We start from the raw sequence: 23,450 nt of genomic DNA, 5'->3' as shown, positions 1-23,450 counted from the left end.
TCCTTTGTGTTTCCCTAAAATTTGCTTGTTTGAGCAGGGTTAAAGTCAGTTACTTCAACAAGGCAAAGCCATCTCATTTGATATTTGTTCTTGCAGTGATGAACCTGAGAGACATCATTCCATTGTGAACTAGGATTAATACAAGAATTGTAACACAACAAAGTAGAACTTTAACTTTGAGATGAAATGGCTTTGTCCCATCAAACCTACTACTCTGACATTTTGTTGAAGAAGAAGAATAATGGGTTGGGTTTGACCTTTCTTATAAAAATGTTGGCAGTGATGATTCATTCTCAGGCAACACTTTAATGGCAATGTAACAGCGTTCCCCAACGTTGTATGTACCCAGTGGACACGTCTTGACTGGCTGTCCTGCCCCTTGGGCAGCTGCCCCTTTCACAGTTTTGTTCATTCCTACTCCCTGGCATTTCTGTCCTTCCTCCCACACTCCCCTGAGCATCTGCTGGCACAGTTTTCATACTGTCCTTCAAAAGCACGGATGGCATTCATTGATTAGTTTTAATGCAGTGCAGCGTGTCCTCTCGAGTCCTTTGGGACAGGTTGGGAACTGCTCATGATGGGGGATAGCTGGGCATAACAGAACTATTTCAGTCGAGACAAGCCTGTGGAAGATGCTGAGAGCAGCCTCTCCCCGTGGGGAAGGCAGGGTTCTGACTGGGTCATTTTTAGGTTTTGTTTCCTTCTTGGAGAAGTTTTGCAGCCCCACACTTGTAAAACGAGCTCATGTGGAAATTGCTGTAGTTTGCAGAGTTGTTATCTAGGTTTAGGGCCTCTGTTTCAAATGGTACAAGGATTTAATGTGTTGTACAGAGCTGCCCCGGACCCCTGGGGGGCTGCAGCCTGTTTGCTGTGTAAATGGCATTTGCCAGTGGAGGTCCTTTTGGTTTTCATAGCTTTTGAGATGTATTTGCCTCAGGAATTTAACAGATCTTACCATTTTAAACAATTTAGCGCTTGCACAGAATAGAAAAGAGGGAGAACTGTCCTTACATCTCTTTGAGGCCACCTGAGATCTTGCAGTGCAGTTTTACAGAGGACATCAAACCCTCTGTACTTATCTGGGTTAAGGAACCCACAAATGTCATTTTAGCAATTTGTGTTAAATGCAAACATATCCCTGCTTTTTAACTCTGGGGAAAAAAAAATTCTATTGCTTTAGGAGCAAATTAGCGTTTAGCTTAAACAATTCCACACTACGGGTACAAACATATCCCCAGGTGAAAAGCAGAAAGACAGACAGACAGGCACATTAATTTTTAAGTCTTGAGCACACCTTAGGCCAGAAATCTGTCCTGATAATTCTGACTGCCCCAAGCATCTGTAGAGCACTTCAGGTTTTCAAAGTGCTGCTCAAACTGTAATTGATAAACAATTGGCTGGCTGACCCCTGCAAAATGTGCATCTGATAGTGTTCCTAATTTGAGCTCAGTGTTATCATGGCTGTGCTCATCGGCTGATTAGCAGCACATGGCATTGTATGGATGCCTGGCCTGTGCTGGCATTGTATGGATACCATTCCCAATCAGCTGCAGCAGTCAGGATAACAGAGTGGACAATGCACATTTTCTTTGAAGGTCTCAGCTGTCCTTGGCTCCCCCAGGGAAGGACAGGGGGACTTGCCTGGTCATCCAGGGGCAGCTCACAGAAGGCAGGGATGTACTTGGCCCACTCCACCAGCACCAGCAGCTGCTGCTTCATAGACTCACACACGTCAGAGATACTGGCAATCTTCTTCCCTCGGATGTCCCCGTTGATCACAGACACTGGAGACGATATCTGGAAGGAGGGAAGAGATCCTTCAGCTTTCAGTGCCACAGAGGAAACACAGGAAAATCCCCAGCCCCTGGGTTGTGCTGATGCAGACTCCAGCATCAGTGATTACTTTTTTTCTGTTGCACAACCAGCCCCCAGAATAGGTGACCCAACATAACTCATTTAAATTGAGATCATCCTGGGGATCTGTGAACATGGAATGCTTCAGAGCTGAGGCTGGGGATCATCCTGGTAAACTGTAATGCCTTGAATAGACTGGAAACCACAGAAGAAATGTTTCTAAAGCCAGGATCTACCTCCCACTGAACAAATGTGCTCAGTCAAGACTCAGGAGGGAACAGAGGGATCGTGTAGCAGTCGGTCTCACCAGTAGCAGGGAAATGTCCACCCAGTGTTGCTGCACAAGATACTTGTTTCCACCAAAGGGCAGAGAACTGCTCCTCCTTCCACCTTGCTCCAGAGCCAGAGCTTGGCCGGAGCTGGAGATGTGCAGGCTCTGCTTCTCTCCTGAGTCACCACGAGCACACCAAGTCTCTGCTCAAGGCAGCTTTCCAGGTCTGACACTGCTGTCTGTGAGCACCAGATCATAAACATCTGACCTTACCCACTTTGAATTGCTAAAGACAAGACTTCAAAGACAACCATCTCCTACCTCCCACCAGCTTTTAGGTCCTTTTGGCAAAACTGGACAAGTGCAAGCATGCCCACAACAAAGGCCACGTTATTGCATGGCCAATTATTTGTGACTGAGAGGCAAATGGGGCCATTTCATTTGCAAAGGACAAGCCTGAAAGCTCTGCAAGCAGTGTCACACAGCTGGACAGGACATCTTCCCTGTAGTGGTTTGAACCAGGTTTTCCCCTTGAAGCTAAGAAAACCAGGCACGCAACCTCCTGCCTGCTTCTCATGCATAGTTGCTCACCCAGGCCATCTAAAAATTTGCCCTTAGTCACTACTTTATCCTTATGCCTCCGTAAGCAATTAACTCAACCCCATGGCTGCCCTCAGCCTGCCCTCTGTGCTCTTGTACAACATCAGCTCTTCCTGTCCTGTTCCTGCCAGTGTTTTCAGCTTGGACCCTGCCAGCCTCTCCAAGGAAATGGAATTCAAATGCCACCTGCTTTTTTTTTTGTCCAGGTTGCATTACCTGGAGGCTTTCCAGATCACCAGCTATTATTGAATAAATAAGATTGTAAAAATCTCACCATGTATTACCCTAATCAGTGGGCCCGGAAGGCTTAGCAAATAAATAAAGACCTCTGAGTGAGTGACCCTAGATCTTGGAGAAAGCAGCTCCTCAGCAGTATCTTGTTCTAATTAGCCAGGCACATAAAAGTTACCAATTACCGTGCTGGAGCCTGCCTTGTTTAATGAGTCTCTCTGTGCTCTGTGGGAGAGCAGGAGCTCCTCTGGGTTTGTGGATGGTTGTAGTTTTTATCAGCAGACCCTGCTACAGGCTTACATGTGATGCCACTGCAGGACTCTTGAGTCCCGGAAATGTCCTTCCCTTGTAATCCTGGTGACTTGAGACCCCATTGTCTCACACCTCTGGGAGCAACACCAATATTAATTTTATGGGGTATGTAAATATATTAGGTCCTGTGTAGGAAAAGGTGAGATGGGGGATGAGGTTGGATATGTTTCCTGTGTACAGGATTGGTCCTTGGCCCTTCTGGCATATCCCTTACTCAGGGAAGTGGATCTTACAGCCTGAGCCTCGTGTGGAGCCCAGACACAGCAGATCCTGTCCTGGAGCATCTCCTGGGGTAGCCTTCAGGGTAACATGACCCTTGAAGCAATTAAGAACGTGGACTGCCAACATAAACACCTCTTCATTTTTCTCAGGACACGAACTGCTGCTCTCCCCAGCTCCCATGAACAGCGGCAGCTCTTGCCACTGGCACAGCCCCATCCTCATCACTTGTGCTCACAGACAAACCCTCCCCACAGTGTGATCCATCCTGTCCTGTGTCCTCCCACAGAGTGCTGAGCTGGTGTTCACCACTTGTAATATCCAGACTCTTAAAACCAGAGCCATCTTTTCAGGTGAGCTCTGAAACTCTAGGAAATCTTGGCAGTATGTTAGTGGAAAAGGGCAATTTCAGCGAGAACTGAAAAAGATATCTACATAAAGCAAGAATGAAACCAATTCCTTGTGAAACTGTGCAGGAAGCCAGAATCTGAAGATCCTAATGGCCAAGGGGGAAAGGAGGCTGCTCATGCAAGGCCAGCCCCTCGTAGACTTAGGCAGCCACAGCTCTTTGGATTTCAGTGATTCTACCCTGTTTTCTTCCAGCAGGCTCTCCAGCCTTCATGTGTCTCATCAAAGCAGAACAAATCATTGCATATTGTTACAACTGAGTTCTGGACCAAGGAGAAATAAAGGGGTGGTTTCAGGTAACAAATGTTTTTTGAAAAGCCAGTTTTGAGCTGGCAGATAAATCACTTAGAACAGAGGTGGTGATTTGAAGACTCAGCTCTTAAATAATCAGCTGGCTCTATGAGCCAGGTAGTGCCTGATGCTTTTGCATTTGCTAAAGAAGAAAGAAGAGGTACCTGCTGTGCCAGGACTTCTGCCTGCAGTAGGGCATTGATGGAGGGCAAGCTGCTGTCCTCGTAACTTGATCTGCGGGTGCTGATTCGGTCCCGTTCGTTTTGTACAGCTGCAAGAGAGTATTTTGGCTGAGCTGCAGGTCGTTCATGGCAATGCACACCAAAAACTAGCACAGACTCTTGGCATCCCCCTTCCTTAGCTGCAGTTTCCCAGCTTCCCTGCCAGGCAGGGTGGAGGAGCAGCTGTGTCTGGTTTGTGACGGGATGCCTGTGAGAGCTCACTACATCTGGTGGCTCTGATTTCCTATTTGCTCTATTAGACTTCCCTGGGACGGGGTCAGTTCAGAACCCAAACATCTGTAGAGTTCAATGGGAAAATTTCCTCTCAAAGGATCTGAGCTTTTCTTATTTCAAGATACAGGGTCTGAAATGGTGGCCCTGCTCACGTGTGCAGCCCAAAGCTGATGTGTGCAATGAAGGGGGCGAGTACCTGCAAGGCTCCTTTGTCCACGGGACTCCTATGAGTCCATTCAGGAAGCTCTTGCACCAGATGGGTGCAGCTGGAAAACTTCCATCTAAGCTACAATAAGGAAAGAAGTGCAGAACTAGTCCTACTCATCCATCCAGAGCAACAGGGCTCTCTCACACCTTGCTGTAAAAGCATAGCTCATCCTCTATGATGAGCTATGAGGACAGGTTTGACTCCAGTTTGCCTCCCTGCTTGGTCTAGTCTTGAGGACCTGGGCTTTGAGTCCAAGGTGGCAGCAGCCAGAGCAGCAGCAGAAGTGCCAAAGGGGAGGATTTGCCTGTCTGTCTGTCACGAGGCCACGGGCTGGATGTAACTCACCCTGGCCATGCCACTCAATGGCGTCTGCTCAAATAAACTATTGATCGGTGGCACGGGAACCAGAACAGTGCCTGCCTTGGGCTGGTGGCTCCCTGGATTGATACGTTCTCAATGTATAAATCCACCTGATAAAAAGCAATAATGAGGCTGGGCCAGGAGAAAAGCCCTGCAGTCAGCGGCTGTAAATGGGAGCTCTCAAGGTTATGCTGCTTGTTATCAGTAGCAGGCCCCCGAGTTCAGTCACGCCATGATGTTTTCCAAATGTTTGCTCAGTATTAGCTGGTCATGCACCTAATGTAACTTCTATTGAATATTAACAGACAACAGCACAGCTCTGGGCACGGGATGAGCGGACGCTGCAGGGAGAAGAGGATTCCTATGTTCTTCAGGAAAAGCCAAGACAAGTTCCTTGCAATACCTCATCCCCTTTAACGGGGAAGAAATGTTCCTGTCCAGAGGTGTTCCTGCAGGCCACCCAGGTACCACTGGTACTTCCCTGTTGTCTTCAAGGACCCTTTTACTCCAAAGTTTCTCCTTGAGCAGGTGTGAACTGGGAGGAGCACAGGGTTTAAATTCTCTGTATGGAACAACAGGGCCAAGTGCCCCCCGGTTGTCCCTTTGCAGGCATCAGTGGGTTGAGCTCTGTGGGGTGCCTGGCAGCTCCTCTGGGCTGCTCCTGGCAGTGTGTCCCTCCACCCACAGGGCCACCAGCAGGGTCACCAGCAGGGTCCAACAGGACCATCATTAGGGCCACCAAGTTTTCCTGCCAGTCCTGAGAAGCAGGGCTAAAGGAGGGGTGACTCCTGTCATGCAGCCCTGTAAGGGCACATGCCGGGCTCATGACTGGAGGTCAAAACCCTCCCTAAATCCCCCTGTGATGGGGGTCTGTATCTGTGCCCAGGTGAGCACTGTGGAGGGAAGACAGGGCTGAGATGGCTGAGCAAGTGTGTGCATGGCAGGGCCTGGCCATGGGCTGTGAGGGCTTCCTCAAACACACGGAGCCAGCGTGGCTGCTGCTGGGGGGGTGCAGGAAGCCACACCATCACCCACCTTCCTTCTTCATTCCCGCTCGGAAGCACTTCTTAAGCCTGCAGTACCGGCACTGGTTTCTTTTGTCTTTGTCTACCACACACTGCCTGTTAAACCTGGGAAGAAAGAAAGGTGTGAGGAGCAGCAGGACTGAGCCTAAAGGCAGGACAAGACAGAGCCCTAAGCTCCAAGACATGCTCAGAGCAGGTTTCCAGAGGCTCACCCTGAGAAAGGAGCTCTGGTCTGTGCCTTTTCCATGCTTGCAGTTTCTTCTTTGCACTGAACATCTCAGCTCTGTACTCTCCCTCAGGATTTTCAGTAAGGACAGACTAGAGCTGAGAGTTGCATGCAGGAGCTCAGGCTGCTGGTCTTACTCACTATTTAGGCATAGGATGCCCATAATGGACTAGCAAGTCCCAGGGAAGTTAAAAGTGTGATCTAGGAGGGTCAGAACCAACTTGGTAGCCTCTGTTGTAAGTTAGATCCCAGTTAGAATGAAGGAAGAATGAATTTATTCTGAATAAAAAAATGGGTAGAGGGTTGTTCTTGAGCTAATAAGGTTAAGGAGTCAGTTTAAATCCCTGCCTCTCTCCAGGGCTGTGTCTGGGATGCTCACAGGTTGGTTCTGACCTCTGGACAGCATCACTGGTGTGCAAACAGCTCTGCTGCCACTTGCACTTGAGAGAGGACTTGGGAGTCAACCAGCTAAACTGTCACCACCTCCATTGCACCTGGTAGGGCAAACACTGATCTCCCATGTGTGTGGCTCCTGCAGGCAGCACAGGCCTGGTGGCCATTTGAAGCATGAATTTCACTTGCAAATTTGCTCAAATTTGCAGAGTAAAGACAAAGGGGTACAAAGCTGGGAAAGGGCTCCCAGCCATGCTGAGTTCTGTAGCTTTTGAAAAGGTATGTTTCTACAGTGCTTTTTAAAGCCCCAAGCTAAGATTTGCCCAAATGGATGCCTGAAAGCAGCTTTTTAAGCATTTCTGTAGCACGTATAAAAGCCTCAGCCTTCAAAGAATTGGGCACCTTGGCTTTTCTGGTGGAGCTGTGGGGAGAAGGCTCCCTTGGCAGGCAGCTTAAATAATCCTAGGCTGCAAGTGATGATGTGTTTCACATGCACTCTTAAACCTAGAGCTTCCTTCTGTCACTCAGATTTTAGAGTCATGTTGCTCTTCACGCTCTCCAAGTGGCTGTCAGGCCTTCAGGAGTAACTCACTCCAAAAGCCAGAAGAATTTAGACACTCTGAGCTGAGGATTCCTCAGTTTCCTCTGTGACTCTCTGTGTATGGGTTACTCAGAGCAGGGAATGAGTGGGTCACAGCTGCTGATGGCACATGAGAGCCAAGGGCCACTACCAGTGGCACAATGTGCAGTGCATGAGTTGCAGGAGCAATATCAGTGCCTCATCCTCAGAGATGTGCCCACTGTGCTGCCCAGCTTGGTGCTCCTTAGGTGTTCTTGTATCATGTAACAGGCCCTGACAGCATTTTAGGGGGATGGCAGACACCTTTCCATCTCATGATGGAGAAGGAGAGCCCCCAAGGAGCGAGCAAGGTTTGTGCTGCTCTCAGAGCACTGAGCAGTGAGGTGCTCAGCCCCTGCAACGTGTCTTCTCCCCCAGCATCTCTCTGCCACATCCAGGGTTGGACATATCCATTTGCAAGATGTGCTTGGCCCCTGAAGTATGGGCAAGACCTCCCAGGATCTTACCCAGTGATCAGTGGGGGGCAAACCCAAAGTTAGAGCAGTCCCTGACCCCTCCCAGCTGGGGGGCGAGGTGAGGGAAAGCGGAGGATGACGCAGGTAGGATGATGAGGACGAAGGACGGTGCTGCTGCGCTTTGAGGGCTTTGCCACTCAGCTCCCTGGGGGGACTGTTTTGTCTCAGCCACGTGGCTCTGCCCCCTCTGCCCTTACCTGCAGGAGTACATGTGGTTCTTCCGGACGCTCCTCCTGAAGAAGCCTTTGCAGCCATCGCAGCTGGAGGCCCCGTAGTGCTTCCCCGTGGCGCGGTCCCCGCAGATGGCACACAGCGCACTCACCCCGATGCTGCTGGAAGTGTTGAGGTTGGCTGCTTCTGATGGAGACGTGTCTGCTTGGGGAAGGACACAGGAAGAAGAACGCAGTGAGACAGACAGCTGACATTTCCCAACTCAGTTTCCAGAGAGAAACTTGATTTTTGGAGGAACGAGGCCGCTGCAGCCAGGCTGTGTGACAAGGGCTGGTCAGAGAGGTGTGTAAGGAGTAGTGGGTGCTCTGAGTGCTGGAGTCGTTGTATTTTGAGTGTGCAAAAGCTTCCTGTGTGTTAGGGTGAGACAGCTCTTCCCAAAGGCCTTCAGATAAAGTGGAGGCCCATTTGCAGGAGTCACAGAGCAGAGCCAAAATTCCTCGGGGATTTGCAGACGCCTTGGGCTGCAGCAGCGTGGCCAGAGAAAAAGCTGATGCAGAGTTAAAGTTGAGGTATTACAGCTCAGGGCGAGCAGCTGATGTATTAGGGAGGTGCTTGTGTTATAGCACTGAAAGAGCCCAAGCCAGCCCTGAGCAGATGCAGTTACAGAAACAAGGTGAGCAGCTCCCTTTCCCTCAGTGCCAGGCCTGGAGCTCCAGCCTGCCCAGCACTTCTTTGGGAGAACAAGACTTTAGGTACATAAATTCAAATGACTTCAGCTGGAAAACTCATGTGGGCAAACACTCCCTGGAGTCTGGTAGGACCACAGTGGAGGTTGATTTGTCTTGCAGTCCTTACAGACCAAGGGGGACTGGCATTTGCAGGGTTTTTTTGGGAGGATGGGGAATTGCAGCAGCCTCTGGAGGAAAGGACATCTGAAAGGCTAAAAATCTACACTAAACCCCTCCAGCAAGCCAAACAAACCTCAAGGCTGAAGGGATCAGCCCTTAATTCAGTTGATCTAATTGTCCCCTCCCATGTATGTTTTCTGTATCAGCATAGGCACATTCCCCTGCCTCAGTGGAAATGCCAGTTGCAAATAATACCCAGGATCTACAAAGCCATAGAAACTGCTATTGGTCCCTGGTCTCTGGGTTTGGCAGAGACAGTTAACGCTCACCCTGGGAGGGTCACAGCTGCTCCCTCTTGGCACCCAGCAGAAAGGGGCTGGGTGCTATAAAAAAGCTGGTCCCAAGTGGTAGCTGGAGTGTGGGTTCTGGGGGAGGTGAAGCCAAGGAAAGGCTGCAATTTTAACTTCTGTTTTGCAGAAGAAGAGGTGTTGCAGCAGGTGCTGCACATCCTGCTCATGCCATCCCTCAGCAGGAGTGACTGGCGTGGACCCAGCAGTGAGCTAGCATGGGGGGTTCTGGAGCCAGCCCTGGCTCTGGCAGTATCTTTCATTTCCCTGCCTGCTTTCTGTCTTTGTAATTCCTTGTGTCTCTCCTGTGTTTCTTTCTGTGTCCTTGCCTGGCACACCCTGTCACACAGCTGCATTTCCCTGAGTGCAGCAACACTGGGGCAAAGCTCCTCTCCCCACTCCCAAAGCCCTGAGCTCCTCCCAAGGCCATTCTGGCTGTCTCCTGTCCCTATGAGCAGCTTGCCTCTAAAAACATCCTTCCTCTTGAGGGCTCAGCTGCATGCAGGTCATTCCAGAAGTAAAGTTAAATTTCCACTTTCAGCTAAACGTAGGACTTAGATGAGAGAGGAAGGGGTGATCTGCCTGTAATCACATTACTTGTGTATCTGTGACAGCCCAGATAAATCCCTTTTTAGCAGTCTATCACACTGTAATCAGATGAACATAGAGCAGGAAAAACTGGCACCGTTATCAGAAAAATTGCAACATCTTGGTCTAACAGCCAACAAGAATGAAATTATTGCCTAATAGATAATTTTCCAATTAAGTTTATTTTATAGTGCCAGAAACGTGGGCTCTGACTGCTGCAGTCAAGCATTTTTTCATGGGATTGATTTGGAGTTGAGGTAAATGGGGCAAAGGAAAAGAACGGGCTTTAAGTTTGAGACCTCACAGCTGAGACTTGTGTTAGGACAGGAGCTCCTCGAGAGGTCCCTGGGCCTGTCTGAACACAGGACTCATTTTGGCCTGTGATGGTGACAAACTCCCTGCTGAGCAGCTGCCTCAGGGCTGGAGCTGCAGAACTGTGCAGGGCAGGGACCAAGCTCTGGTGTGCCAGAAAAGGAGGCAGAGGTTCTGCAGTTGGAGGTTCTGCAGGCAGAGGCGTGGGCACAGCAAAGCAGCCCTGGAAGTGAGACCTGTCCCTGTCTGGAGCTGGGCAGAGGAAGAGAGGAGTTGGTGCTGCCTGCCCCAGCTGACTCATCCACCCCTGGAGTGTGTGTGTCACATCACACCTGATCTTGTCATATAAAATTATTGTTTTTCTCTGCCCCATAGAACCCTCGGTCCAGGGGAGCCGAATCGCAGCCCCCTGTGCAAATGCTTGGTGGTTGAGAGAGAGACACAGAGAGGGAGCAAGACCTGGGCTTGTCCCTGAGTGTCCATGGACATCAGCAGAGCCAAAGGGGGCAGCTTTTGGCCCTGAGGCACCTGGGTGGGTAGGACCAGACCGTGGGAGTGGAGAAGGGGCTGAGACCCAGAGCAGTGGTGGGTTATGGCACAGCAGAGCTGCTTTGGCACCACGGTGTTACATCCATGGTGGAGCAGAGCCATAACCTGGGGGAGACCCACAGAGGCTGTGATGGGAGAGTCCATGCCACCAGCACAGCCCTTCTGGGACAGAGGTGCCCAGCAGCCTGGGTGACACAACACACAGGAGGAAAGGGGTTGGAGGGTTGCTCTCTGTGGTGTGCTGTGTTTAGCCATTAACCTCACGTTTAGAGACACTTTAGGGGGGACTTGGAGGGGAATCTTCTGTTATCTTTGAGCATTTACTCACCAGGACTCTTGGGTCCCCAAATGGGTGGGCCAGTGTGAATCCTGGAGGGTTAAGTGTGATCCTACCTCCTGAAGGGATGGGAACATTTGTCTATCCTCTCGATGTCCCCTTGTCCCTCTTACTGGGAGCTGAGCCTCCTGACCCCACAGTGCTCCCAGGGAAGGGGATGCCACTCCACACCCCAGCACTGCACAAGGGAAGGGCCATGGCCTCGGAGCAGCTGTGGGGGCAGCACCTAAATCACTTCTCATAGTGATTTTCACCCTTGCCAGGTGCTAAATGCCTTTCTGCTCCAGGAAAACCTATCTCCAGCTGCTGCTGGACTGGGGCTGGCTCTCTGCTCTGGAGCCACAGGCTGAGTCATCTGTCTGGTGAACCATCAGCAGCGTTTCACTCAAAATCATATGGCCAGGCTTTTCTCTTGGCTGGGGTCTGGGGGAGGTGAGACCCCACCGTGTCCAGCCCCAGGCCCAATCCCTGGGCTGAATGTCTGGTGGGGACCTCTCATTCCACCCAGCTCCTGCTGTGTGCCTGTTCCCGAGGTGTCTGGGCTGCAGGGCACCATCCCACCCACCTCAAACACAGCTTTGCTCCGACACCTCTGTTTGTCCCTGGGGGAAGCAGAAGCCCCCCATGAGCTGCCGGGAGCCCCCCGTCTGACACCCCTGCCGTGCCCCAGCCCCGCTGGGAGCATTTTGGTGGCCACCCCAGGGACTTCTCCTCCGGCAGCCCCCGGCTCATCCCACCACAGCAGAGGGGAGAAGGCGGAGGGGACTCACCGTTGCCCATGGCCAGGACCTGCATGTTCTCAAACTCCAGGGTGGTGTACGCCGGGTCCAGCGCTGCGCTATAATCTGCCATCTCCATGTCTATGAGGGCTTTGGAAAGGCGCATTATCATCAGCAAACACGGGCCAGATTGTACCGATTCCCCTGTCCGAGGCTATTGGCCCTCTTGCCTCCCTCTGCCTCGGCTGCGTCCCCTATCTGTTGTCTTTTATTTCAGATATTTCTCTGAAAGGATTTGCTGAGCCTCAAGGCCTATACTCCCCAGAGGGGTGGAGGCAGGAGGCAGGGGTTAATCTTTAATCATCTCACCCACTGCCGAATGCTGCTAAGCTTTTTTTTTTTTTTGGTGGAGCTGCAGTGATTGTTGTTGACTGTTTATTATTGAATCTCAAGGCACTTTGCTGATCCTGGCTCCTCCTGGGCACAGGCAGGACCATGGGAGCAGGCACTCACCGACAAGGGAACACCTTCCCAGGCTGTTGACCTTGATGCTGAATTTTGGTCTTAATGGTACCTGGGTTGGAAAACTTGTAGAAAACCCTACCGGCAGAACAAGGTTGCTCTTCACTTCTGTCACTGCCTTCCCCTCCCCACCACTGGTTGCCTTCACCCCTGCTCTTCCCTTCTCTTGCTCCCTCCATCCCTCCCACTCCTTCTCTCTCCCTCACGGTCAGAGAAGGTCAGGTCCTGCCTGGCAATTTACACGTTGCTATGTAAAGCAAAGTGTATGACTCCTTTTACTTCCCTATAAACCAGGTTTTACAGGGTCTGGATGCCCCATAAACAGATCCCACTCTCTGTGCCCAAGTAGTGAGCGGGGCTGGAGGGTGGCACAGGCACCCTGGGAGTCACCGGGGCAGCTCCTGTCCCACGGCTGAAATCACTCCATGCTGGACACCCCCAGCCTCGGGATTTGACTGATGTGTCTTAAAATTTTAATTAGACGTGTTAAATAATAAATAATCAATAATTAATTAGACGTGCTAAAACTCAGCAGAGCTCTACTCTGCAGTGGGATTTTTCCTTCTGTGGGTGCACCAACAGTGGTTCTGCTGCCTCACCCTGACCTTGGGTCTGACCCTGCTGGTGCTGGACCCCAGCAAGCAGCAGAGCTGCCTGTGCTCTCCTCCTTGCTAACCCTGGGTGCTCTCCTCCCCAGCTGCCCCTGAGCACATCACTCCTCCACTTCAGCCAGAACTGAGACATTTCAGTGCAATTGTGAGATCACTGAGTGGGGATTTAATCGACTGCTGAATGGCACCACGGGTGCAAGAGAACCAGCAATTAATGATCCGGTATCAGTTCGCTCTGCGCTGAAAACACCCCTGGGATTTCGCAACCAGCACTGTTGGTTTGAGCTCCCAACTGGCTTGTGTTTGTCCTTCCCAGGCACCCCCGTGCAGCGCCAGCCCTGCTGGCACCACGAGCCACCTGGGCTACCGTGTGACACCGAGGTCTCTGGCTCCACAACAGCTCATGCCTTTGGGCAGTGATGCTAGTGATGATTTGCTGATCACATTTTAGGAGGACGAGGAATTGTTCAAGCAGCCCTTGCCCCCCCCCAAAAACAATGACCTACATAACACTTCTAAACAGCTCTTCTACCCTGAGGCTTCTGGTATGCAGGAGTGAATCTGAGCTCAGGGGAGAGGCCCTGCCTTCTCACTTGGGGCTGGTGATAAATGACCCTTTGCTGCAGGTAAAACAGTCATCTGGCCAGTTCTCCTGAGGGACAGACCAGAGCTCTCTGCACTCACGTGGCTCTTCTCTTAAGCAGACACAGTCCTGACCAAAAATTGTTTTTACGATGTGCAAACTGGGATGGGGATGCTAAGGTGGAGCATAGCCCCCTCCATAGCCTCATCCCAGGGACCTCCATCCCAATCCTGGCCAGGCCACAGTGATCCCTTTGATTAGATAAATGCTACAGACACCAGGTCAAATATGTGCAGGATTTGCCACAGCGTCTGGTAAAATATTGTAAAAACACGGCCCGTTCTGCTCTGCTCAGCAAAACAAACCTTTTGCTTCAATAGCCTGCTGAGCAAGGAGGCTGCAAAGGCTGTTTGCTCCCCAGGCAGGAAGGATTAAAAGGGCCAGGAATAGAAATCGGAGAGGCAGCGTGTGCGGGAGAGCGGCAGATAAGGAGCAGGGAAGTTTGGAGAGCATTAGGTGGCTCACAAGGCCGGGACTGTCAATGGGATGTGGTGTTTTCCACCTGGAATTGTGTTCACTGTTGTTTTCTCACTGCCACCATCCTCTGTGGGTCACCAGTGCCTCCTCCCAAATCCCTCTTCTTGGAGCCAGATCAGCCAAGGACACCTTGCCCTAGAGATGGGCTCTGATGGAGACGTGTCGGCTGCTCCCTGGGCACAGGCTCTTGGGGGAGATGATGTCTCCCCTGGGATCTTCTGCCTGGGGAGTCCTTGTCTCCCCCTGACATCCTTGTGTGGTGGGTTTTGGGGCAGCTTGCCAATGTAGTCATGGCTTGGACTCACCAACAGGACCCCACGGCCCCGCAGACATTTTAGGTTGGAGATGTTCAAGTCAGCAGCTTCCTCCCTCCTGTCCCTCCACCCACTGTTTCTGTGTCAGGAGATGGCTGCAAAGGAGACCATGACAGCTCTGGGGCATGAAGTGTTCTATGCCAAGTGAGTATTTAATTTTTATCTGTTGAGCAGTAAATCCTTTCCCACACTGGCACATCATGACACTAATTCTGCCTTATCTATATATCCCTGACTGGCAAATTCATGCAACGCTAAAGGGGATTCCCTGAAAATAAGATCTCTGCTTCTCAGTAAATGAGAATCAGGAATAGAGTATTTAATAGGGCATTTTTGGTAAGGATGCCATGAGCTACATCTGAGCTCTTCATGTCAAGTGGGTGAGCAGGCACCTCTCTCAGGGCTCCTCGGGTGCTTCTTGGACAGGGTCTTGTAGGATGAGAGGATAATTGAGGTTGGAAGGGACCTCAAAGTCTCTATTCCAGCCTCCTGCTGGAAGCAGGGGCAGCTCTGAGAGCAGCATGGGTTGCTTGGGGCTTTATCTAGCGGGGTCTTGAACACTTCCAAGGATGGAGAGCACACAGCCTCTCTAGGCAGCTCGTGCTTGACTGTCCTAATGGGAAGCTTCTCCTTGGCCACTGGCTGAACCTGTCTCCTGTTTTTATGCCTGTTGATCTCCTCCTGCCAGCTCCCCACTCTTAAGAAATGCCTGGCAGAAATGCCAGTGCCCAGAGCCAGCAGGACCAACCTCATCTTTTACTGGTGATGCCACCACTGCAGTCCCTGCTGCAGATCCCATCTCTCGTGTCACTCGCAGCTCCAAGGCCACTGTGGAGCTGGAATGGCTTTTTCTTGGCATGCAAGCGAAGCAGAGATGGGCTCAGGTCTGAAACCTCTCTAGAGCAGGAAAACCCTGCTCAAGGTCAGGGCCACTGCCCAGCCCATCACTGTGTCACCGAGTGAGCCGTCGGGAAGCAGGAAGCCCAGTTACAAGACAAAGAACAAAAGTCCTGGGGGAACGTCACCAGCAGAGTCATCTCCACACATGCAAAGGTCCCTTCTGCCTTTTTTTTTTTCCCCTTTGAAATTTCAAATTCCAGTTTGTGGACAAAGTCCTGCCTATCTGAGAATATAGATCTCCGACCACTGACCAAACTCCAGTCCAAGCAGTCCCGAGGACTGCTCTTCCCCTTGCCCACAGATGCCTCTGCTCAGTCCTTGGATCTGCCAGGATCGTGCCGAAATTTTGCACTGGAGCACAGCACTGGTACTTGCACAGAGAGGATTTTGCACTTAATGTCAGCAGCTCCCTTTCTGGGAAGGACCATCAGGAATAACCAGGTAGGAGTCTTATCACCTGCAATTCATTTGACCAGTCACTGCAGATAGAAAATGAGAAAGAGAAACAAGGACTTCCATTGTGCTTATACCAGCAATTTTATCTCATGATTTAAATAAGGGAAGGGGGAGAAAAAAGCAGCTTCAGAGGGGGTGAAAAGCAAGAGGGAACATGAGCTTGTGGAGGCAGAGCCACTCTGTATGGTTAACTGATAACTCCAATTTGCCTCTTCCCTCTCATCTTTTCTGATTCTCCCAATTAAGCTCAACTTATTCTCATGCTAATCATTTCCTGACCTGTTTGTTCTGCATTAAAAAATTAACAGAGAGCAGTTTACTGCTTGAGTTGCTCACACAGAACTGCTACAGATTAGCAGGCAGGCTTTAAGCCTCTACACAGGACTTTTGGGTCTCACAGCCAGTCTGCACAGCTTGAGGATGAGCTTTTTTTCCTGTTTTTAAAGAACAGCATTTTCTAAAGTCAATATAAATCCCCCTCCCTCCATGCCATGAGTATATTTGCTCTGTGACTATTTCCAAATGGGAAAGATAAAGCCAAGGGCTTGTGTTTTGTCAGACTTTCGTAAACAGGGATATTTAGGCCACACTGTCAAACCCTTCTACCTCAGCGTGACTCTGGAGCAGAGCTGTCAGTGTGTTAATGAGCAGCTCCAAGGAATTTGTTAGGGGCTGGGGGGCTACAGGTCAGTGCAGCTGCACAAGCCCCCAGTCCAAGGAGCAGATCTTTGCCTCTGTTCTGGGCAATCATATGACAGACACACAGATGGGGGTCTGCTCCCCTGTCCATCCCCCCAGGAGCAGTGAGAAGCTTCCAGGAAAACTGGTGATTCAGCAGAAGTTGCTTAGGGTCTGTTTGCCCCTTGCCAGCTGCACACAGCACATCCATGTCCTGGCAAAACACTCTGTGGAGGTGAACCAAAATGATCCACCAGCTCCAGACAGGGAGGAGGATCAAAAAGCTCCAGCACCAACAGGCAGGAGGAGACCAGAGCCACATGCCTGGGGGAAGGGGCAATTTTATTGTCCTGTCAAACAGCAAGTCACTCTTGGTGATTTACTTTCCCCAGGGCTGAAGAACCTGCCACTGAGGTTGGGACAGATGTGGTTTGGGGCTGGGGGGATGCCCAGGACAGGCAGTCCCTGAGCAGACCCCAGACACACTGTCACTGATGAGCTTGTGACATGTGGTGGCAGCCCAGGCTCCCCAGCACAGCTCAGAGGGACAGAGGCAGCCTGCAACCTCAGGCTGTTTCTCACCAATGCCAAAGTTATCAAAATGGGGCCAAACCAACCAAAAGCCCCGTGTGGAGATTCGAGGCAGTTTTTGTACATGGGAAGAGACACTTCAAAGGAGGTGGAAGACTCTGCCTGAACTCCTCTCCAAAAGCAACATGTGCATCTCAGCCGAAGCTGGGATGGATGTTGAGGCTGGAGACAATTATTGGAATTAAATAAATAGCTGCTCTGCAAATGTGGTAGGGAAAGAACTGCAAACCTGGGGACAGTCAGACCATTTCAGGATATACTGCTCTGTCAATAACACTGTGTGTGCCTTTCATCCCAGGACCAGAAAGGGGTTTATTATCTTGCCTAACAAAGGCTCTGAACTCTTGAGGAAGTAATTATTATTTCCCTTGGGAGCTGTTATTATGCAAGGACAGTAAGTCTGAGCTGTTCCCAGAAGGGCAGCTGTGCTCAAAAATGCCAGGGCATTTACTGGTGTGTATCAACATCAGCCTGCCTGTACTGCAGCCCCTGAAAACAGCATCTGGCCTCTGGGAACTGAGGCTCTGGAAATCTGGCTGCTGTTTTCATGTAAAATTGCCCAATGAGCCCAAGACCAAGTGAGGAAGAGGAACTGCTAGATTCATCTTCTTCCTTTACATCACAGGCTGCAATTCATCTCGAGTTACAGCTCCCACCACTGATCCCACCTGCCCCCCTAAGCCCCTACACCGTGAGCATTGCAGTCCATCCAAATCCCAACCCAATGAAGACCCGGCCACTTTCCTGCAAAACTCTCTCCTTCCTATCTGGGAGGAAATCCAGAAAATCTCTGACTTTGCCATGTGCTGTTTTGGATTCACTGTCTGCACTGGCAGTTGCTTGCCTGTGGTTTAAGCCCCATTTAAACGGGGGAGCAGAAGCCACAGGGAAGCAGCAGCTCTGGAGGAGGGTTTGCTGCCAGCAACAAGCACCCATTGCCCTCCGTGCCTCGCCAGCTCACACGTTTAGTGTGGCAGGGAACTCAGCAGCCCACTCTGGACCTGGAGAGAACTTGTTTAGCAGGTGGATGCCATCCCTTTGGACCTGAAGTAATCTTGCAGCTTCCCAGGACGAGGATTCTTACTGAGCTCACAGTCTGACAGGCAAGCAAGTCCCTGCCTTCAGCCCTGCCAGCTGTTTGCAGGGCTCTTGCGTTTCGTTGACATTGTATGTTCACTGTACACACGTGAAGCAGCCCCTGAATCGTTCCAGCTGTGGAGCAACAGGGGGAGGAGAACAGCCAAAATCAACAGTGGTTACACATCAAGTTTTACTTCTTTTTTTTTTTTTTCTTTTTTTTTTAAAATTTCTTTTTGCAAAGGTGGATGCATCAGCAAGCCATGCCTGGAAGTGACCTCCAGGGGCTGCTGGGGCTCTCGGGATCAGCCCTCACTCAAAATCAAGGCAAAAATCTGCAAAGCTGCTGGGGGGGCTGGAGGAGGTGGAGGCAGAGCTGCAGCAGGGCAGGGGTAGCAGGGGGACAGTCTGAGCCCACGGCCCCAGGGGAGGACCAAGCAAGGGCACCTCAAGGGGAGAAAGTGTCTTCCTGAACCCCACAGCTGTGGGCTGCTCCAGCTGCCCTCCTCCTGCCCCGGGCTGGGGGAGCTCAACTTTGGGGGAATATCTCAGGACAGGGCCAAGTGGGCCCCTGATGGGAGGCAGCATGAGGAAGGCCAAAAGCTGCTGTGGGTGGGAGCACTGGCAGGGCTGAATAGGGAGAGGTAGGCTGGGCATGGGAAAAAAGAAAACACAAAGGGGTCGTAAGTTAAAATTTGAGAGATTCCAGTTTCTGGAGACAGAAGGAAACAAATTAGTGCAAAATGCTTTTTCTCTTCAGGAGTGTGCAGAGTGCCTGAACAGCCTGTGTTGTCCCCAGTGTCCTCTGACAGAGGACACTGTTGTCCCCAGTGTCCCAGTTGCCAGAGCACAGCAAGGAGCCAAACAGGACCCAGGGGCTCCGTGTCCACAGCAGCTGTGCAGCCCTGCAGCCCGTGGCCACCACACACCCTCCTGTACAAGACAACCATCCTGTCCACTGCCAGGGACACAAAAACACAGCAGAAACCAAGGTATGGGAACATGGGAGTCTCCTACATGGGGAACAGCAAGGGAAGGGGATCATAGGTCTCCACAGTCTCAGGAACACATGGCCAGGACACTGCAGTGCCAACTGCAACCAAACATGGGAAACTGCTAATTAGCCTTTGAGTATTTGACCTGTGTCTCCAAGACTGGATAACACTATTATTTGTCCTTTTGCCTTCCTGTAAGACCCAGTGCCATTGGCCTTTTGTATCATAAAAATATTAAACTATATTATGACCATAAACTACATCATTTGAGGAAATGAACCATTTCTACCGAACGTATCACGGGACACCGAAGCCATGAACTTTCCTGAATGAATTGCCAGCTGATAAAGGGCTCAGGTATTGCTGGGAGCAGCCCCCAGCACGTGACTCCCCACTCAGCCCTGGCATGGGGAGTTCATCCCATGGGGTGGTGACTGGGGTGCAGGCTGGACAGGAGGCACCAACCCCACTGCCAGCACAAGCCCTGCTTGGGGGGGAATTGCTCAGGCCAGAGGAGCCCCAGGGTTTTTGCTGTGCCCCAGGGTGGAGGGGGGATGTCGAGGTGTTTTGGGGATGAGGCTCTGTGAGGCACAGGGGTCCAGGGGCTCAGGATGGGTTAAACATGTCCAAGTGCCTGCAGCCCCTCTGGCAGCACCCTGAGTCCACTCAGCCTCCTCGTTTCCTCACCTCCTCACCAAGGTCCCTGTGAGTGCTGGGGCTGAGCACAGAGATGGCTGGAGGGGGACAAGTTCTGGAGGGGGCCACGGAGGGGGAACCAAAAAACTACTCTGGTAAGAACTCCGTGCAACTGGTAAGGTTTGAGTTGGAAGTGTTTTTCTCTTAATTGCTTTTAAGCTTTCATTATGAGGACTGGGTAAGTCCTGCTGCAGATGTGGCTCGGGAGCAGAGGCTGTGCTGCAAGTGGCAGGATCCGTCCCCAGGCCTGCTGAGGCTGCAGCACGGGGCAGTAATGCCAGACACTGGGAGCTGGGCTGAGAATGACTAAATCATTTTGCAAACGGCACAGGCAGTCACTGGAGTGTCCATGGGATGCCAGCCTAACTTCACCACCTCTTCCCCCAGGAGTCACAGCACCCACCAATGTGCCACCCACATTGGGGTGCCTCTCTCTTGAGCCCCAGAACCAGCCTGGGGACATCAGCCCTCAGCACCCACAAACCCGGCATGTTCACCCCGCACGAGGTAAAACGTGCGAGGTCCCATCGGGTGGGGACCAGCAATACCAGTGGGAATAAGCACATTTTAGCAGCTTGAATCCCCACGGGAGACCCTGGGGGTTGCTGGTGCCCCTCACTCACACAGCCTGGATACGCAGCCCCTTCTCTCTGTGCTGCAAGCGCCGAGGGGAGCGCGGGGGGTACCTGGAGTTTCCTGGAGCAGGTCGTATCTGCTGCCATTCATCTTCCAGAGGTGCTCAGCTCCGTGGGCAGAGCTAAGGGAGTCTTGCCCCTGGATGGGGCTGTCCAGCCGTGGGTGAGCCCCCCGTGGGCAGCGGGGCACGAGCCATGCCCAGGAGCTGGCTGCAGCGCAGCAGCAGGGACTGGCTAATCCCTTAATGCTGGTCACAATGAGATTTGATGGGGAGAAGGAGTTTGTGCTGCAGAGCTGCAGGTTTTAAAGGGTTCTGGCCGCTACCCGGAGGAAAATTATAAGGTGGTTCTGGGTCTGAGCCCTGCGGCCGCACCCGCAAGAACACCTGCTGCTCTCTGGGCCACCTTTCAGAGGTGCCCTCACCCTGCTCTCTGGCCTGCCACTGGGTTTCTGCTGGGCAGGGGGTGCCTGGCCACACATGCAGCTCTGGAGGTTGATCCAGAAAATGTGCCTGGGTGTGTCTGACAGCGGGAGTGGGTCTGACTCCTTCTCCAGGGAGGGGCTGACTGTTTTCTCTTTAAAATGTTTTTATATAAATACCCAGAACACCACATCCTTGAGCAACAACCTTGGTCTCCCCTTCTAGCCACCATCATAATGTGTGGGATAGGAGACATGGGGATGAAGCAGGGTGGCAGGCGGGAGTTGCCTTGTCCCACAGCCCATCCAAGGCAAGCCCACAGGAAGAAAAGGGATTTTCCAACTGCCAGACTACAAGAAACCTCTCTCTGCCACCTCAGCACTGCATTCTCTGGGCTTTTTTCTGGAGGTGAAGCTGCTGCAGTGGTGGCTGATGCCCAACATTCCCACGTGGAGCAGGGAGCAGCATCAAGGGCAGGGCTGGGACTGAACTGTGCGTAACCCCATGACACCTCCCTTCACCCCTCTGTTTCCACACAGCTTTTAATGCCTGTAACAGGGAAACACACCCAAGTCAACAGAGACTTCTCCCAGCCGATGGCAGTCCCCAGGCACACACCCATGGATGAGCCACAGGCACTACCCGGCTCTGCTTCCACCCCCTCCATCCCACCACCATTTAGTCCTCAACGGCAACAGACTTTAGGCAGGAGAGCAGCCAGGGCTGTGGATCTGAAGCCTGGGTGTTTGTCCTGTTGCCCCTCCTGCTTCCTTATTCCACCCTTCATTTGTTGATGCCGCCTTTGCCCTGCCGACGCCAGGCTGGTTCCCTTGGGAATCCCTCAGGGAAGCACACTCTTCCCTGCCTGGGCACCTCCACCTGGCTGAGCCTGCCCATCCCTGGGGCAGGACCTGCTCCTGCTCACGAGCTGTGGTGGCTGCAGGGGAGAGGCCACACAGCTGGATGGGAAACTGCAGCACAGGCAGGGCCCTTTTCCACGGGGTGTATGTGGGTGTGTGTTGTTTTATGCCTTCTGCTGAGCTCCTCAGTGCTGCCCTGTCCATTAACCTGACACCTTGCCCAGCCTCACAGCCCACTGCCAGATTTCCTTGGGTGACAGTAGCACCAGAGAATCCTCTTCCCATGCTGAGTCACTGCTTCTCACCGGAGTGGTGGGGTGGACAGTGCCATCCTGGTGATGGGGTGGGATGCAGGACTTGTCCAGCCAGCTGGAAGCCAGGGCAGCTTGGCACAGTGGAGAGGAGCTGCAGCAGTCTCTTACCATGGGGTGTCAGCCATGGGGTGTCAGCCTCTTATCCTGGGGGCCGTGCAGCAAAATGATGAGCATCCCCTGGGAGCAGAGGGGGAGAGGAGTGGCCAAGCAGGGCAGAGGAGCCGGGCTCTGGAGCCTCTATGAAGGGCACTGGGCCATAAACATGGCACGGTGGCTGTCGTTTATGTGTCAGCAAACACACTGAGTGGGCTCGACTATTGATTCTGACCACATAAACCAGTGTTGTGGCACTTGTTCAGGTTTGTGCAGGTTTTACAGCTCTTGTTCTGAGAAGTGCCCGGGTATTTGGTTTTGCTCCTTCCTTCAGGTCTATCTGTTGACATTGGCTCTCCTAACCAGAGCGTTGGGCCATGCCAGGAAGTTGAGTGTACGGCTCTCCTTGCGCTTCCCACTTTCCCAGGTGTTATCGCCTATAAAATCTCACACACACCCATGGCTGGGACAGGTTTCTGGTGCAGAGGCGGGTGAAAGGTGCCCGCTGGTCCCCACCACTGGTTGGTGGGTTTGGGTGCCCTGTGCTCAGTGGCAGGAGCTGAGCCACTCACCCTGACAGATGGATGGGCAAAGCTGCAGGGAAGGTGTTGCCCTGGGAAGTCTGGGGCAAAGTCAGAGGTCTGTAGGGCTGCGATGAAATTGGGATGTCAAAACCCATTTGGATGTCCAGAGAAGGAGGAGGTGTCAGGGCTTCCAGAGCACCATCACAGAGGAGATGGGCCATGCTTGGTGACCTACAGTAGGAGGCAAATAGTGTCACCCATTCCCTACTGTCAGTCCGCTTCCCATCAGGAGGTGCCAGCACTGGCTGTGCCCTCAGTGATTCCCCACCTTGGTGCTGGGGAATCAGGGTCCCTGTCTGCCCCTCAGCACCAGAACTCCTGTTACTGTGTGGATGCAGCTGGAGTCCCTCTGGTGGCTGCAGCATTTTGGGATAGAAAGACTGGTCTGGCCTCGCAGACCCTTCAGCTTTTTGGAGCCAGGAACCTTGACTGCTGGTGCCTTTCCACAGCCACTTGCTCTGCATGAGCTGCTCCTCTCATACCTTCAGTGGAGCATCCTGAGCCTACCTTTATTTTTTGAAGCATGTACTTCCTGATGGGATTTGCTGGGTAATTTCAGTCCACGCTCAGGCTGAAGCTGGGAATGTGGTGCCTGTGCCCAGCACAGGCGAGCAGAGCTATCAGCCCCAGGTTCACAACACAACCGCTACCTCGAAACCTGCCTTCCATGAAAATTCTGCAACACTTGCCATTTCCACATACATTTCTGCCAGGAGCCTTGTTTGCTTGAATATTTGAGGAAAGCAAACAGAGAAGGAGCCTG

At 52.0% G+C, this 23,450-nt stretch overlaps 1 protein-coding gene across 3 annotated transcripts in view; it reads right to left on the bottom strand.

Moving 5' to 3' along the window:
• HNF4A (hepatocyte nuclear factor 4 alpha) overlaps positions 1-23,450 on the bottom strand; it is a 34,657-nt gene that overhangs the window by 6,000 nt on the left and 5,207 nt on the right. Inside the window, exons 1-5 of one of the 3 annotated variants that reach the window (XM_027693891.1) lie at positions 11,871-12,151; positions 8,146-8,323; positions 6,245-6,339; positions 4,351-4,457; positions 1,642-1,797 (exon numbers count right to left, since the gene is read on the bottom strand). In XM_027693891.1, coding sequence (XP_027549692.1) covers positions 1,642-1,797; positions 4,351-4,457; positions 6,245-6,339; positions 8,146-8,323; positions 11,871-11,991 — 657 coding nt within the window. In that variant the 5' untranslated portion in view covers positions 11,992-12,151. Of the gene's footprint in view, positions 1-1,641; positions 1,798-4,350; positions 4,458-6,244; positions 6,340-8,145; positions 8,324-11,870; positions 12,152-23,450 lie in introns of those variants that run through there. The other 2 variants (XM_027693892.1, XM_027693893.1) reach the window with 2 other exon arrangements.

The sequence above is a fragment of the Neopelma chrysocephalum genome, unplaced genomic scaffold (genome assembly GCF_003984885.1).
Source record: "Neopelma chrysocephalum unplaced genomic scaffold, ASM398488v2 Primary Assembly neopelma1_94, whole genome shotgun sequence".
Taxonomy (NCBI): domain Eukaryota; kingdom Metazoa; phylum Chordata; class Aves; order Passeriformes; family Pipridae; genus Neopelma; species Neopelma chrysocephalum.
Note: the sequence above shows the minus strand (reverse complement) of the source record. Positions and strands in the feature narration are given on the sequence as shown.